The sequence below is a fragment of the Seriola dumerili genome, unplaced genomic scaffold (assembly GCF_002260705.1).
Source record: "Seriola dumerili isolate Sdu_G_001 unplaced genomic scaffold, Sdu_1.0 BDQW01000609.1, whole genome shotgun sequence".
NCBI classification, from domain to species: Eukaryota; Metazoa; Chordata; class Actinopteri; order Carangiformes; family Carangidae; genus Seriola; species Seriola dumerili.
The window spans coordinates 233477-249012 of NW_019174864.1; the positions used below are offsets into that span (position 1 = coordinate 233477).

The 15536-nt window shown below is 39.7% G+C and overlaps 1 protein-coding gene across 2 annotated transcripts in view; it reads left to right on the forward strand.

The window, feature by feature from the left end:
• Positions 1–1727: 1727 nt before the first annotated feature.
• rbfox1 (RNA binding fox-1 homolog 1) overlaps positions 1728–15536 on the forward strand; it is a 174026-nt gene continuing 160217 nt past the window's right edge. For both annotated transcript variants that reach the window (XM_022764913.1, XM_022764916.1), the window contains exon 1: positions 1728–1942. In XM_022764913.1, coding sequence (XP_022620634.1) covers positions 1847–1942 — 96 coding nt within the window. In that variant the 5' untranslated portion in view covers positions 1728–1846. The remainder of the gene's footprint in view (positions 1943–15536) is intronic.

A 15536-nucleotide genomic window follows, 5' to 3' on the forward strand; every position in this document is an offset into this window, starting at 1 on the left:
TCAGATTTAGATCTTTGGCTTTACTCTCAAACTGTCCACACGATCAAACACACTTCATCTTCAAAATAATACAATTTTCTTTTTTTTCTTTTCTTTTTTATGTTATTTTTTTGGACATTTTTGCCTTTATTGTGATAGTCACAGTGAGAGAGAGAGACAGTAAAGTCAGGGAGAGAGAGGGGATGACATGCAGCAAAGGGTCGACTCAAACCCATGGCCGCAGTGGTCAGGACTAAGCACACTCTACCAGGTGAGCCACCAAGGTGCCCCAATAATGCAATTTTCAATCATTTAATTTCATTTTGGCGATATTGCATGGGTCTGTATGTAACAGGCTGTAATAGTTAAAAGGTTTTAGTTTTCTATTTTTAACTGCTGATCTAGTTTTTAGAGACAGATCACTACAGCTCTGATTTTTACTGTAACAGTACAGTTAAAGCTTTAGTCAGTGAGCTGTCACTATCTTCACACCTAATGCCTATAATATGTGATTGGGCCAAACCAAAGGTTGTTTGAATTCTGTGAATGAAATGCGGAGAGAAGCGCCACGGATAAATAATCCCTCGATAGTGTGCTATGGACTTCTCATGACGATATTCATAACTCGGAATACTTTTAATAAAAAACCCTTTTGATTTTTGTGATCTGTGGACCCTGACGGCCTAAAGGAATATAAATAATGGAGGAATGGACAGACAATCAGACTTCTAGACCTCCTCAAAGGTAGGGAGTCACCATCGTTATGCTGGTCTTGCTGATACATTATGCTGGTAGATATTAATAAGTCATATTTATGTGATCTTTATTAGCACAAAATTAACTGAATATTTGAATTCTAGAGAGTAACCAATCCAACAAGGTACAGCCCGCCTATATTGACAAAAGTTTAAGCAGGTACTCCTTCAGAACCCATCAGAACATTCTAATGGGCCTGTGCACAGGACACCAGTATGAGGTTAAGAACAGACTGCCAGGATGCAGTTAAAAAAGATTATGGCATTCACCAGGATCCCATGCTTTTGGCTGTTGACCCAAACTAGGGCCAAGTCTGGATATACAGTATATATCTATATATCCATAATGTATGTAGTTTGTGCATATATGCATATATATACTTGTATGTGTAAAGGAAACATAATCTGATTGGTATAAAGTGATCAACCCTCCAGAATGGAGAGAGAGGGAGGATAGTATTGTTGCTGCAGTCAGCATCCACGATCGCCTCCAGTAACACATGTCAGGGAACTTCAATTCATCAAGGGAGAAAGAGAGAGAGAGAGAGGGAGAGAGAGAGAGAGATCAGCATTTTTTGCAGGAAACAACACATACACACAGCTGGACTCTTTCTCTCTGACACACACATGCGTGAGCACAAACACACACACACACACACACACACACGCACAGACACACAGCACATTAGAAACACACACATACAGAGACAATTTTCTGCCTCCCTCACGCTCCAGCGATCGCAGTCACAGTGACTGCTGGCTTGCCTCCACACACAGGCACACACACTGAGTCACACACACTGCAGTAGAGCGCGCTCTCTCTCGCTCTCTCTCCCTCTCCCCCTCTCTCTCTCTCTCTCTCTCTCTCTCTCTCTCTGCCAGCAGTCGTCCCACCTTGCGAGCAGAAAACACTCCATCGTACGGGACCGGCTGCTGCTTCCTTTGAAGCTCCGTCTCTCTGCTCAGTCTCTGCCAACCAGTCTCTCTATCTCTCTCTCTCTCGCTTTCTCTCTCTCTCTGCTCATCCCGCTCTCCCTCTCCCTCGCCGCTCAGACCAGGGTTGAGTATTGTCGGGGTTGAGGGGGTTTGTGTTGTCAGTTAGAGGAGGGAACATGCAGCATCCTGGAGGAACATGCGTGGCGTTACCCAACGTGGACGCCTGTCCTCAGCTGTCCTGCGCCGCCCTCACCTTCATGTATTTACAGCAGGTGAGTGTGTGTGTGTGTGTGTGTGTGTGTGTGATTTTGTCTAAATGAATTTGTGTCTTGTGTAGGCTACATGCCATTATCTGCTGCTGCTGCTGCTGCTGCTGCTGCTGGACATGCTCGTACTTACAGGGCACAATAAGAGAAACACAGAGTGTGTGTGGATGTGTAGCAGCTGTAAATGCGTAGCTCCAGTTTGTGCCAGTTTGAGAGGCATCAGTCCAGCTTGTCCTGGACACTGGGTGATACTGGGTCTCTCCTCCAGGTGTTGGCAGATGAACCAGGTTTGAGTCAGCGTCCAGGAAAGCTTCAGTGATGTTTACATGTGTTAGTTGTAGAGGCCGTGGATCGGAACCATCCTGCTCTGTGGTCTAATTTGTTTATAGCCAATAAAAACATAAAGTTTAATATCATGTTAACAGAGTGTGCACTGCAAACAGCCTGTTCCTGTTTAACACTCTGTCTTCATATTACTACATGAATCATACTGTTTGGCAGGTTTAGAACAAGTCATTGTGGTTTTGTCAGTTGAGTGTAACAGTGTGACTGTAGACATAAAAAGAAGAAAATATACATTTTGTACAAGAACAATTAAATTACTGCCACATTGTCTTGTGGAGGAAAGGATTTTATCTTTTTAATTATAATAATTTATAATTATTTTGATTAAAGGATATAACTGCTAAGTTTTCTTTATTTTTTATATATTTTTTATTTCTTCACATTAAATATGCATAGTCTGATTTTACATACAGGGATTTTATCAACAAAGGATTTGATTTTTTTGATTATTTAGATGTAAGTCTAATTTTTCATTTATTGGCAAATATATGTACATATACATACATACACACACACACACACACACACACACACACACACATACACATACTGTATATCTGTATATATATATAGATATACAGTATATGTGTGAGTGTGTGTGTGTGTATATATAAACAATGAAATCGCTGCCTTTTTCACAAGATTAAAGATATTGTCTGATTTTACAAACAGCACTTACATTCCTTTGTGAATTAGTGATGCTGTTGCGTTGCAACAACATAAAGGATTTTTTCATTTCATTTATCTTGATCAAAGGACTAATTGTTCATTTGTTGACCATTTACTTAAATTGGAGGAAATTTGTAACTTTGTAATTTCTCTGTTCTCACCTGATTGTAATTTAAATCTATGGTTTGTTTTACTGTAGCGTTTCCAATGTAGATGAGCATTTAACAGCAAAATCATTTAAATAATTAAATCATTTGATTTAGTTGTCTAGACCGTTGTGCAGTCAGTGTTGGAGTGGTGGTGCTGGGTGGTGTTGGGCTGTTTGGCAGGGGGTCCAGTTACGTTCAATTATTTTAAGGTTAAGGTTGTGGTTAGGGATTTAGTCATTTTAATGTTAACATATAGAAGTCTGTGGCTGCTGGGATTAAAAAGAAATCTTTTAATATTTTATTTTTATGTTTGAAAACGCAAAATACATTTTAATTCAACTTTTAATGTTTGAGATATCTTAATTATTCAAGATTGGCAAATTGCAGCCTTGGATTTCAGCATTTGTGTTAGAATTACCTCCTGTTTTAGCCTATAAAAATGAAAGATGAGTCGCCTTTCATGATTTTTTGTTTTGAATTCCATCACAAATTAGCTAAATTCAGGACATTTCAAATTCAAATGGATAGGTCAGTTTGCAATTTCATTTTTGTTCACTAAATGTTAATTTGAAATGAACAATGAAAAGCCAGTGGCAGTGAAAGTGTTTTTATTTTACTTTCATTTTGGCAGTTATCAAACATGAAAATGAAAAAAAATATATATGCACACAAATGGAAAATAAATCTCAATGTGTGAATGTGAAAGAATTGATTTTAAAATTGGCAACCATTAACTTCCATACAGCCAATGCTGTTCTACATTTTCATACATAGAGTGAGGAAAACATGGAGGTTTTTTTAATGTAAATATGAATTTCATGTCAGATCAGCTGTTCGTACAAAATAATTATTGTAAAAAAGCATTTTCATTTTCACATTAGTGGAAAAAATGTTGCAGAGAAACCAGCATGTGAAATAAATCAGAGATATTTCTGACATTTTGTAGACAAACTGGAGGAAATGATTCATTGTGCTGTTACACAAAGGGCTGCACACACCAACTGTAGTCAACACATGTAACTGAACATAACACAGAATATAGAATTAGCTCTGTATGAAGTGTTTGCTCAGTCAGACAAAGACTGTTCTCCTCTTTAAAATAACTACTTTTAACTGATGGCCACACATATCATTTAATTGAACATTTTCAGTGTGTGTGTGTGTGTGTGTGTGTAAGAATGAATGTACACACAGCGTTTCTCTGTGAAGTGAAAACATGATCATGTTTACACCCTGTAGGCTGCTGCTGCTGCACTGACCTCATGTTCCCTGATCATTATACAACCCACAGATCAATCACCAGCTGTGACCAGTCCCAGTAGATGGCGCTACACGGTCACACATCCATCACTGTGGGGTCCCTCAAGACTCAGACATGTAGATTAAGACCCTCGAAAAACACCTGCACAAAATTAGCTTATTTAAATCTGCAGAGCCTGAGCAGGGGCGAAACAGTGTATGGATTCATCATTTGATATTAGACAATCGATTGATCTCAAACAAATAAAAAACAAGCCAAAGAGTAAAAACACAAAATTGTACCTTTCTAATTATAATAATACAAAAAGGAGATCGTACTGAGAGGATTGCGGTTTCAGGGGCAGGAGGAGGACTACTGAGGACAAGGGCCTCTACAGCTCCAGCACCAGGTCCTGGGATCTGGAAGAGCCTGGTTCCCTGAACCTGAGGTGGTTCAGAGGGGACAGCGAGGTTCTGTCAGCAGTGAGGAGGATTTTCTGGTTAATGTAGAATTTGCTGTGGCAGTCATTGAGGCTAGATGTGCAGGAAGTGAGAGTGTTGGTGGGAGGGGCCTGTTGTGGTGATCTGATTTAATTAGACTGTGATGACTTGAAATTATGTAACATACATACATTTATCATTTACACATTATATATGAAAAAATGATACATACTATTAAATTATCAGAAATTCCTGAGTAATATTCAAGTTTTAAAGAGGTGACAGTGTAATCTATGTTCGACACGTTGAACAGGTTTTAAATGGTCTGGATATTTAGCCGTAAAAAAAAAAATATTAACAAAGACATTTCAGGTGTTTTTAAGCTTTCATTTAAAGTTTTAAAGTCTGCTCCATTATTATTGCATTCCTTTGTATATTTACTTTTTCAATTTTTTTCTTCAGGTGTGCACAAACACACACATGATATTAAGTATAAATATATACAGATGGTTTTGTGTTGTACAGGCTGATACTAGAGACTTTCACATGAAGGTTACTGTGTGTGCACTTGTGCAGATTTGCGTGTAGATTTATTGTTGTATTTTCTTCGTCATCGCGATACGAGCATGTGCAAGAATCACATCGCAAAAGACTGAAACACTGTGAATTAGAAGAAAAAAAATCATTTTATTTACCCGCACCATGCATTAGCCAAATGAAGCAGAAAAAAAAAAAACTGTGCTGAATGTTCTCTACTGCGTTTTGGTGTCGGGCCACAGCCTCTCCTCTCACACACACACACACACACACACACACACACACACACACACACACACACACACACACAGTGGGCAGCACAGAGGCGGCGGTGGAGACCAAGGGGCTTTTTACTGGAGCTGACAACAATACGATGGTAGCTCTGTGTCATCAAAACCTTTGCTTTAAACATGTAGAAAAGTCATAGTTTCTCCCATCCACTGCGGATTCAGTTAGCACGTTAAGTTAATAGAGATTTTTATGAAGAAGCTAAAAGGAAAGCTTTGTGTGCGTAGCCTGTTAGCTTCATTAGAGCAAACATTTTGCATGAGTTTCCAGATAATAAAAAGAGATAATATTGAGTTTATATACAGTGACTCTGCTGCTGTGAACATTATTGTTGCTGCTCTAGAAGCAAATTTAGTCTATTCTGACCCTGTTGTGAATTTCAAAATATTAATAACCAATATTAGGGAGTTAGGGATGCCCCAATCGATCAGCTGCTGATCATTATCGGCCAATTTTCATTAAAAACATGCGATCAATAGATTGGAATGAATGCTTCTAATGATTGTTCACCTTCAAGCTGATCATCTGTGGTTAACACTCTGGTGTCTGCGGCTGGGAGAAGCCCTGTGCACTGTGTAGTGTAGTCCCACCTCCCACCTTGCTCACTGCGCTGGCGTGTGACAGGCCACCAAGACAAAATGTCGGCCGTGTGGAACTTTTACAAAGCGTGTGAGACTGATACAACTTAATAAGAGATAAGATAAATGTAATATTATACAGCTACACCTGATGAGAGAAGCCCCGCTGTCTCTCAAAATCAGCCTCCAGAGACTTAGAGAAACCTACGTTCACACTCGGTGTGAACATGTGACTTGTCAGATGGAGGCTGGACACAGGGGTCATGGTGTCAGTTTGATGACTGTGAGGTTAGCTAACACGATGGTGGAGGAAAACATGGGAGCTGAATATGCACACTTCAGTATTTGCTCATTTATCGTGGCTCATTTCGTTCTTAGCAATCCTGAACAGTGTTAGCGCACATCGCAGATTTTTCCTCATACTGTGCAGGACTATGTGGAATAGGCTCCTTCCTGTTTGGTGGGGGTTTCTGGGTATGTGGGATGTTTTGGAGATGGTTTCAGATTTTTTTACTTACAGTCTGATCCATACGATATTGCAACACGTATTCGAATATTCTGTAAATATATTTATTCAACGGAATAACCCCAAACTGAGAAGGTTGTCAGACTCAGTGATATCAGTGTGTTGGTGACTAAGAGGCAGGTTGTGAACGCAGCCTCAGACTGAGGCTCTCTTTCTGACTGTTTGGTCCATGTGATCCGTGAGTGACAGCTCTGCTCTGCGAGTTCACACTGTGTCGAACCCCACAAATACAGCAAGATAATACAGTAACAAAAGCGCCTCCGCACACAATCAATAAAGGGAAATGCTTTTTAAAATGCCACATTTTTCCTCCACAACTTTCTCTATTTCCATTACGCAGTGTTTGCAGTCAGAGCATGTGGAGTTGTTGAGCAATGCTGTGGGTTTTTATGACCCACTTTTTGATCACATCAGCATTGTGCCGCCTTCTGCTGCCGCGTCTGGAAAGCAGAGAGAGGGAGAGAGAGAGAGAGAGAGAGAGAGAGAGAGAGAAGATGCAGGAGAGCGAGTAAGAAGAAAATGAAAGTGTGACCGAGCAAAAGCCCGAAGCGGAGGAATATTTTAACGGCACTCCGGGATGAAAGAGCTAAATGACGAGCAGAGAAAATGGCTTCTGCAATCTGACAATTTGTCATTAAGCAACTTTCCTCCATTAGTCTCATTCCTTTATCCAGCTCTTTCATCCCTCGCTACATGCTGTGAGAGTGTGTGTGTATATGAGAGTGTGTGTGTGTGTGTATGTGAGAAAGAGAGAGAGAGAGAGAGAGAGACAGCTTTTGTTTTCAGATTGCAATGTTCGAGTATTCCAGATTGTGCTAATGTGTTGGCACGCCAGAGCATTGTGCACGCGTGTGTGCGTGCGTGTGTGTGTTTGTGTGTGTGTGTGTGTGTGTGTGTGCGTTGCCTACATAGGGAATCTGGGTCTTTGAAGCTATATATAGTCGAGCCGTGTAAGACATTTTGAATACATCTGAAGGCCTTTGGGGATTCTCTCTCCCTCTGTGTGTGTGTGTGTGTGTGTGTTTGTGTGTGTGTGTATGTGTGTATTTTCAGGCTGCACTGCATATTAATTATTTTTGATGTACGTTTTGATTCACCCTTCAGTGATTTCTTGATTTGTTTGACCACACGCATGTTACATGTTTTTGTTCTTTACAAAAGGCTCAATAGTCACAGACGCGCGTGAAGGAGTGTGTACATCGCACACACACACACACACACACAGTCGATGTAGTCAATCTTTAATCACAAACAAACACACACACACACACACCATGTTCCCCTGCTCATGTGAGTGTATGTATGTATCAGTTGTGGGTTCCTGCTCTCAGTCTCACTGCACCGTATTGTAGCTGTTGTTGTCACATACGATGTGACTTGCAAAGGATGATGGGAACAGTAAGTTTCAGATAAATGTTTTCCAGCTTGAAAAACAAAGATGGGTCCCTAATGAAGGCCAGAGATAATTAAATAGCCAACAAAGAAAAATATTGAAATTGATTAAGATAAGTTGTGACTTTATTGATCCCCTGTAGAGGAAATTCCAAATTTGACACAGCGGCACAAGAGAGCTGCAGCAACAAGGGGGAAATGTAATAAGAAATAAAGTAAGAATAGAAACAGAATCTAGAATAAATAAGATACAATAGAGATAGTATATACAATATAAAAATAAACACAATTATGTTCTTACATTCAACATCTCGTCTGCCCAGTGCTGCTGACACTGAAAGCTCAATGTCTGCATTTATTTCCAGTTGTTTGTTTATTCATTTATTTATTTCAAATCAAACTGCCCAATCTATGTCATAGAAGAGCTGCTTTGTTGTGATTTATCTGTTGGGGTCGTCGTCACAAGAATTATACATATTTTTCGATATGAACTGTGACATCAGCTGGAGAACGAACATGTGCTGGGAGGAATAAACACTGGTCACGAGCAGGAAGTCATTGTTGATCTTTAACAATCAAAGCTGGAATCGCTGACTGCACAGTGGACTGCCCTCAGGCCCTGGAGGCCCTCAGGGTCCCCACAAGTCCCCGGTTTTGAGAGTGTGGCAGTGAGTTTGTGCAAATTATACCTGATTATAATTTTGTTTGTGAGTGTGTGCCCCACTTCAGCACGGGGGGGGGGGGGGTGTAACGGTACGTGTATCTGTGCCGTGCTGTTCTGTGCAGGATGTCCGGTTCGGGTCGTGTCGGGATCCAAATGAATATGAGAATAGAGTGAATGTATCAGTAATTTCCTACATGCTGCACTTTAATGGATCTTTATTTTATTATTGTATTATTTATTTCTTATTTATTTGATAACCTTTTAACCTTCTTAAACAAGTGCATCCTCCAGTCACCAATTGTCCACACATCTGTGGTGGACACAGGAGCGTTGCGTTTAAGTGCTCTGGTTCAGTCTAAGCAAGGCAACAGATTTATGGCAAAAGGATCAGATTTTGATACCTGATAATAACTTGTGTTATCTGTTGAGTTTGCAAACATCATGGAGAAGCTCTGTCTTCAGACCTTCAATCCAGCACATGAATGCACCAACAGATCATTCCGCCATTTTAACACTGTGGCACTATTCTAAAATGAACCCTAGTGTTTCATTACGATGCATCAGCAAGTTTCAAGTCTCTGCTGGTTGATGTTGAAAGTGTATGAAGACTGTAAGTTACTGTAAGTTGTGTTGTAAACTGTGCTGTTTTATTCCTTTAAGATGACAGCAGCATTATTATCTATTCCTGAGGAGGAGACTTGAGTTTAAACACACAGTCTGTAACTTCTGCCTCTAGGTTCCTCTCAATCAAAACAATCACAAAAGACGCCGATGGTTGACATCATGAAATAGTGCGGGATCATGGGAGTTGTTGTCTTAACCACCATTACCATAAGCTCCTCCCAGTTTGGATTCCTTCAGTGTCAGTGGTTCAGGAAATCAAACAGACCCGGTGATTCTAACAGTTAAAAACACTGAATAAAGCAGTTTCACATTTAAAGTCAGTGTTTGAGCGACACTGTACTGAGACAAGAGACATCAGGGAAGAGTTGGAGCTGAGATTGATGCTAACCTTTGTTCTGATTGTTTCTCTGATAACTTATGAACCAGACGTTCAGCAGGTTTTTACCAGCAGCTGAATTCTCCACAGAGGTGTCCTCCTCTCCATAACAAACACACCAGGGGATTAAAACCAGTAGAAACACCCAGAATCAGTCCATCAAGAAAGTCGCAATCGCAGTAATTAACGCAAATTCAACCAATCCCAGTGAATTCTGCACGACGTTGCATTTTTGTCCTGTGACTGCAACTTTTCCTCAGTTTTGATCAAAAATCATCATAGTTTCCCGTGAGTTGAACCAATCACACCAGTCCCTGCGCAAAAACTGTGATGTACTCCACTGAACTCACTTCCTTGTCTCTGGTTTTGAAGCATGTTGTGAAGACTTGTGTGACATGAACATCTCACATTTACCAACAAAAATCACGGTTAAAGACCATGTAAAGCAATTACCTGATGTTTTGCACGAAAGCGGGGTCAATTTGTTTTGTACCGCGTTCAACATTGTGGTGAAACTATAGGTGTAGACTAGATTAATTAGTAAAGATGAAAAGACAGAAAACATCTTTTCTTTCGTCATTCACTCATGATGAAACTGTTTCATAGGCAGAAATCTCGGGGAGGGGTCGTGGGGGGGCTCTGCGTTATGAATTTATAAATTCATGAGGTGATTATAAAGATCAGCTCTACCTGTGATTAAGACACAGCAGAGAAGCAGAATCGCTTGTTCTATTTCCCTATAAGATTTGTGAAGACCGGGTCACCACCTGCACTGCACTGGATTTATTCTCACTGGAGAAAGTTGCCTTTGATTTTTAATGAATTATTATTATCATTATTATTTTTAATCAAGATAGCGACAATTGCTGCAATTTTAATTTTCTCTTGCAGTTTCATTGCATTTTAACATTACATTTTTAAGAAAAGCTGTCGCAAAATCAGGCATATTAGCCGCAACAACCCCAAAAAAAGCCTGCAAAATCCTGGAGGGACTGGATAAAGCAGAGGACACAGGACAGGACGTCTCCAGCAGCTGGGAGCTGAGCTGTCTAACATTTACTCAGCTTGTTTCTCTGATAACTTCAGATCCAGACGTCCGACGACTAAAATCCTTCATCTGGTTCACATGTATAGTTGAAAACCACAAACACTGACACATGATCATAGAGGATATGATGTCATTGACACGAGACCAAATGACGGGTACTGTTACCATGATTAAAATCACAGATTTCTCTGGTTTCAGAATTGATAGAAACATTTGGGAAAATGTAAGAACACAACTCAACAACATATAGAACGTAGGTCTGGTTGTCTAGATTATATCTTCAAATCTTGTTTTTTGTATTGCGGTCACAAAGTAATGTATGCACCATCCAGAGAGAGTACATCAGTTGTGTGTGTTGTGTGAGATGGACTTTGGCTCAGGATGTGTGTTATGTTTCTGCTCTCAGGGTCCGATAAGAGACGTAAAACACCAGGAAAGATCATAAATATAGTTTGCTTCCTACACCCGACACATAAGTAACATGTTTTTGTCTTTCCTTGTTTCTGTTGAAGGAGCGTTCTCTGGCTTGAAGGAGTCTTCTTATTTATTTATTTTCCTCCTTCAGATATTCAACATGGCAGCTGGTTCAGGAACAAGTGCCTTCTTCACTGTAAATGGGCTGTGGATGCTTTTCACAGAGCCGCGTGTTGTTACAGGGGAAAGTGAGCGCTTGTTCAGAAGCAGCTCTTGTTCAATGAGCAGATTAAAAGTACTATTGTCAGACCTGTAGAGAGACAGAGACAGAGCTGGAGCCTGGCTAAGAGACAGGGAGATAAAAACCAGAAAGAGGCTCTGTAGCTACACTTTCTTTTTTTTTTTTTTTTAAGGTTTTCTCCTCTTTAGCTCATTTCCAACCATTTGCCAGTTTTACTGATGGTTTCAGTGAAGAGGACTTTCAGTATTGAGACTGTGAAAATTATTTTCTTTTTACCAATAAATACAAAGAGAGTGGTATCATACACAATCCTGTTTCTGTTTCCCTTCTCAATCAGCTGGGAGATAGAGGGACCAACATATTAGCACTTGTTCTAGCAGAAAAGTGAAGTGAAATGAAACTGTTTTTACAGTCAGAATTTTATTTTTTTTTCTATAGAGATTTTTTATTGGCCCTTTTAACATAATTATGTGAACACAATTATCAAGAGAAATCAAAAGAAACACAACATATAAGAAAAGGACAACATCAGCAACAAAGAAAACAAACAAAAAACAGAAAAGAAAAACTCAGCCTGGACTGTTAATGATACATGATGATGTTCAGTTCATTACAGGATCAGGCTGTTGGTGTTTGTTTCTTCTTGTCAATAATCCCATGAAAATATCCTGTAATATCCTGACCTGATATACAGTATATACAGTGGCAAGTTGTTATTTAAAATGAAACTTTTCCATCATCAGTAGGAATCAATGGGTGTGGTATGACGTGATGTGTGATATGGTGCTGTATAAATACTATTGACTCAGAGGCAAATATACACACTTCCAATACTAACATAATGAATACAGATAGAGGAAGGAGAGAATATTTAGATATTAATATTATTATTAAACTATATTAGACTCACGACTCAAAATCTTCGGTTTATCAAAGTGGTAAAACAATGAAAAACAAATGATCGAGGACAAAATATCATCGTGTAATAAATAATCACAGTTAGTTGGTTAACAGTCACACACTCCTTTTGGATTTGGAGGTTTCCTACTCGCAGAGATATTCTGATGCGTGTGTGTGTGTGGCTGTTCGAGTCGTGCGCAGCTCCTCTACGTCAGTGAGCGTGGATCTGATCTGCACTGTGGATCGTGGCAGTAAAATGTCATCGCACTTGAAGCTGAGAATCACAGACAAGAGAAAGAAGTGAGGAGGTGATGAGGGACAGACTGACACAATGATAGTTCTGATGGTTTCACAAAGATAGACTGTGACTGTGGGTTAGATATAACAAATACTCAGACTTCAGACGGATTAGTTCTCGACTGTGGTGCAGTGAATTCTGGGTAAATTAAGACTTTTTTTTTCCAAAATGGAAAAAAAATTGCCAGCCCAGGAGCTGCATGCACTCGCAGAGCTTTGTTTACTCCAGTAGAAAATGTTTGTCTTTTGGAGTTACAAGGAAATTTTACTTGGGATGTTAAGTAAAGAGTGGAACAATAAAAAGAAAAATCTGATTTTGAAAAAAAAAAAAAATCACTGTACACTCTAAAAAGCCTTTCCCTTCCCTTTGCTCTCTCCATAACAATGTTAGCAAACCATAAATTATGAGCCATGTTTTACCTGTTTTTTTTTTTGTTTTCTTTTGGTGTTGGGTGCTACTGGTCAGAACAGGTGTCATTGATTGTTACCATGGTAACACTGGTCTTGGACCGGAGTTAGCCTGGGGGTGAGATGTCTGTTTTTGGCTTAAACTGAGTCAGTCTTTATCTTTGTTAAAACAGTCTGACTTGCATTAGACCAGTCTGAAGTATGTTTGTGAAACCACCCACTGATGTTTTCATGGTGTTTGTTGACAATGAGACAAAATAGCATCATCATTTAATGTAAACAGAGTGACTTCAGTCATTAATCATTTGAACACATGCACACTTTATCATCCGCTCTTCTATCCTCATTCAATAATAAAGACTTCACGGAAAATGTTTAATTCCCCCTCTAATGGTTGTTGTTGAAAATGGTTATTATCACAAACATATTAAATTTTAAATTAGCGAAGACCACCTTGTCGTGTAAAGGTAGATATGTAGACAGGTGGGGTTATGTCCTTTAGGAAAACTTGTTTTTGTATGAACTGAAATAATAGTGATTTTTGTAGGTAAATGTGTAATGGAATGTAACCACTGTATAATGTTTAATTAGACGTGTTTGCCTCCAAATGAAATTGTGTAGCAATTACTGCATGTGTGTGTGTGTGTCACTGATATGGCTGAATGAGTGTGTATGTCCTGTTCTGAGGTGCTGTGTCATTTCCTGTTCACTGCACATGCCCATTTCATCTCTCTCCCTTTCTTTTTGACTTGCTCTCTCTCTCTCTCTCTCTCTCACACACACACATACACACACACACACACACACACACACAGTCACAGTCACACAGTCCATGGTTGTGTTCATGTAATGACACGCCAGCGCTGCATGGATGAATGGAGTGGAAGATGGAAAGAGAGAGAGAGCCGGGGAAGAGAGAGAGAGAGAGCGATAAAAGGAAAGGATGAAGAAAGCGGATTAGAAGGAGAGAGAATAGAGAAGTAGGCCAAAGGCGAACCAACTTCAGGCTCTTTGTTCACAAATACAGTTCACATGTTGGTGGTGGAGACTGGAGAGGCCACTGTGCTGCTGCTGCACACTGTCAGTGAACTCAAATGACTCCATTTGAGTTAGTTCGACACATTTCTCTGCTGAGTTCACTTTGACAGAACAATGCAGCTCAGCACAACAGTTAATCACGACTAATGTCTGGATCTATGGAGGACCAGGGATGTCACAGGAAAAGTAATAAAGCATGTCCTTAATTTAATTTTTAATAGGCATTAAAAATAGGAAAATAATTATAAATGAATTATTAATCCATCTATAAATACTTCAGATTTAAAAATGGATTTACAAAAACACCATTAAAACGCTCAATAAATAAACCATTTATAAATCCATTGATTAATTCATGAGTAAATAATAGAATTTGAAAAACTTTTTGAAAAGGCATTTTAAAAATGGGAATATGTTCCTGGATCGCCTCTTCAATTTCCATTTCCTTTTTCCAGCTGCTTTTCCTTTTCTTATTAGCTAATCAGTCAGGTCAGTCATTTAGCTTCTCCAGTCTGGGTCTTCAGGGCTGGTTAAACTGTAGACTGTAAATAAAGATGGAGTTAGACTCTGTGACGTCACCCATAGGTCTCTGAAGAGTGGTTTTGAAGCTCAGAGTGGGTCGTTCCATCGTCGCCATCTTGCCAGTACCTGACTCCACCGAACGCCCAGCAAATACAAAAATGTGCAAAGGGGAGGGGCATGTGTTGAGCCAAGATTTCGGTGCATGCCAGCTTGTGTCAAGCATACGCTCACCTGCCTGTCACTCAAAGTGGCACGCCCTCAATTCTCCATAATTTAAAGTCTTAATAAAATGTAAACAGGTGAGTTATATAAACAGTTGTCATGAAAGTGGAAATTAGCTCTAGAGACCAAAACTGTTTTTGTACCAGGCTGTAAACATTGCAATCCTGCTAGTTTACCTGGACTGGATCACATGAATGTGAACTGGCTCGGACAGGCTGGTGCTCTGGATCCAGCCTGGTACTGGACTAACACAAGCTAACGCACTAAACTGTAAACAGTTTTCATTCTGATTTCAGTTACAGTTATCACTCACTTCTGTTACAGATATATCATTTTATGGTATGTTTCAGTGTGTGTGTGTGTGTGTGTGTGTGTGTGTGTGTGTGTGTGTGCACATACACTTTCAGATTCTGTAATTATCTCTCTAGTGTCTCTCTTTCTTTCTCTCTCTCTCTCTCTCTCTCACACACACACACACACACACACCTTTATGATCTCACTGACCATATTATCTTTTTTCTTGCTGTAGAAAAAAGGATTGCGTTTCAGAAACAGGTGGAGTCGGACACAGGTGGTGTTGGTCCGTCTCTCTACATCTTTAAAAACCAATAACAAATGTATAGACAAATATGCCCTGAACCTGTACACCCTATTGTGCATCTCTGCAATTTTCTATTTAGAT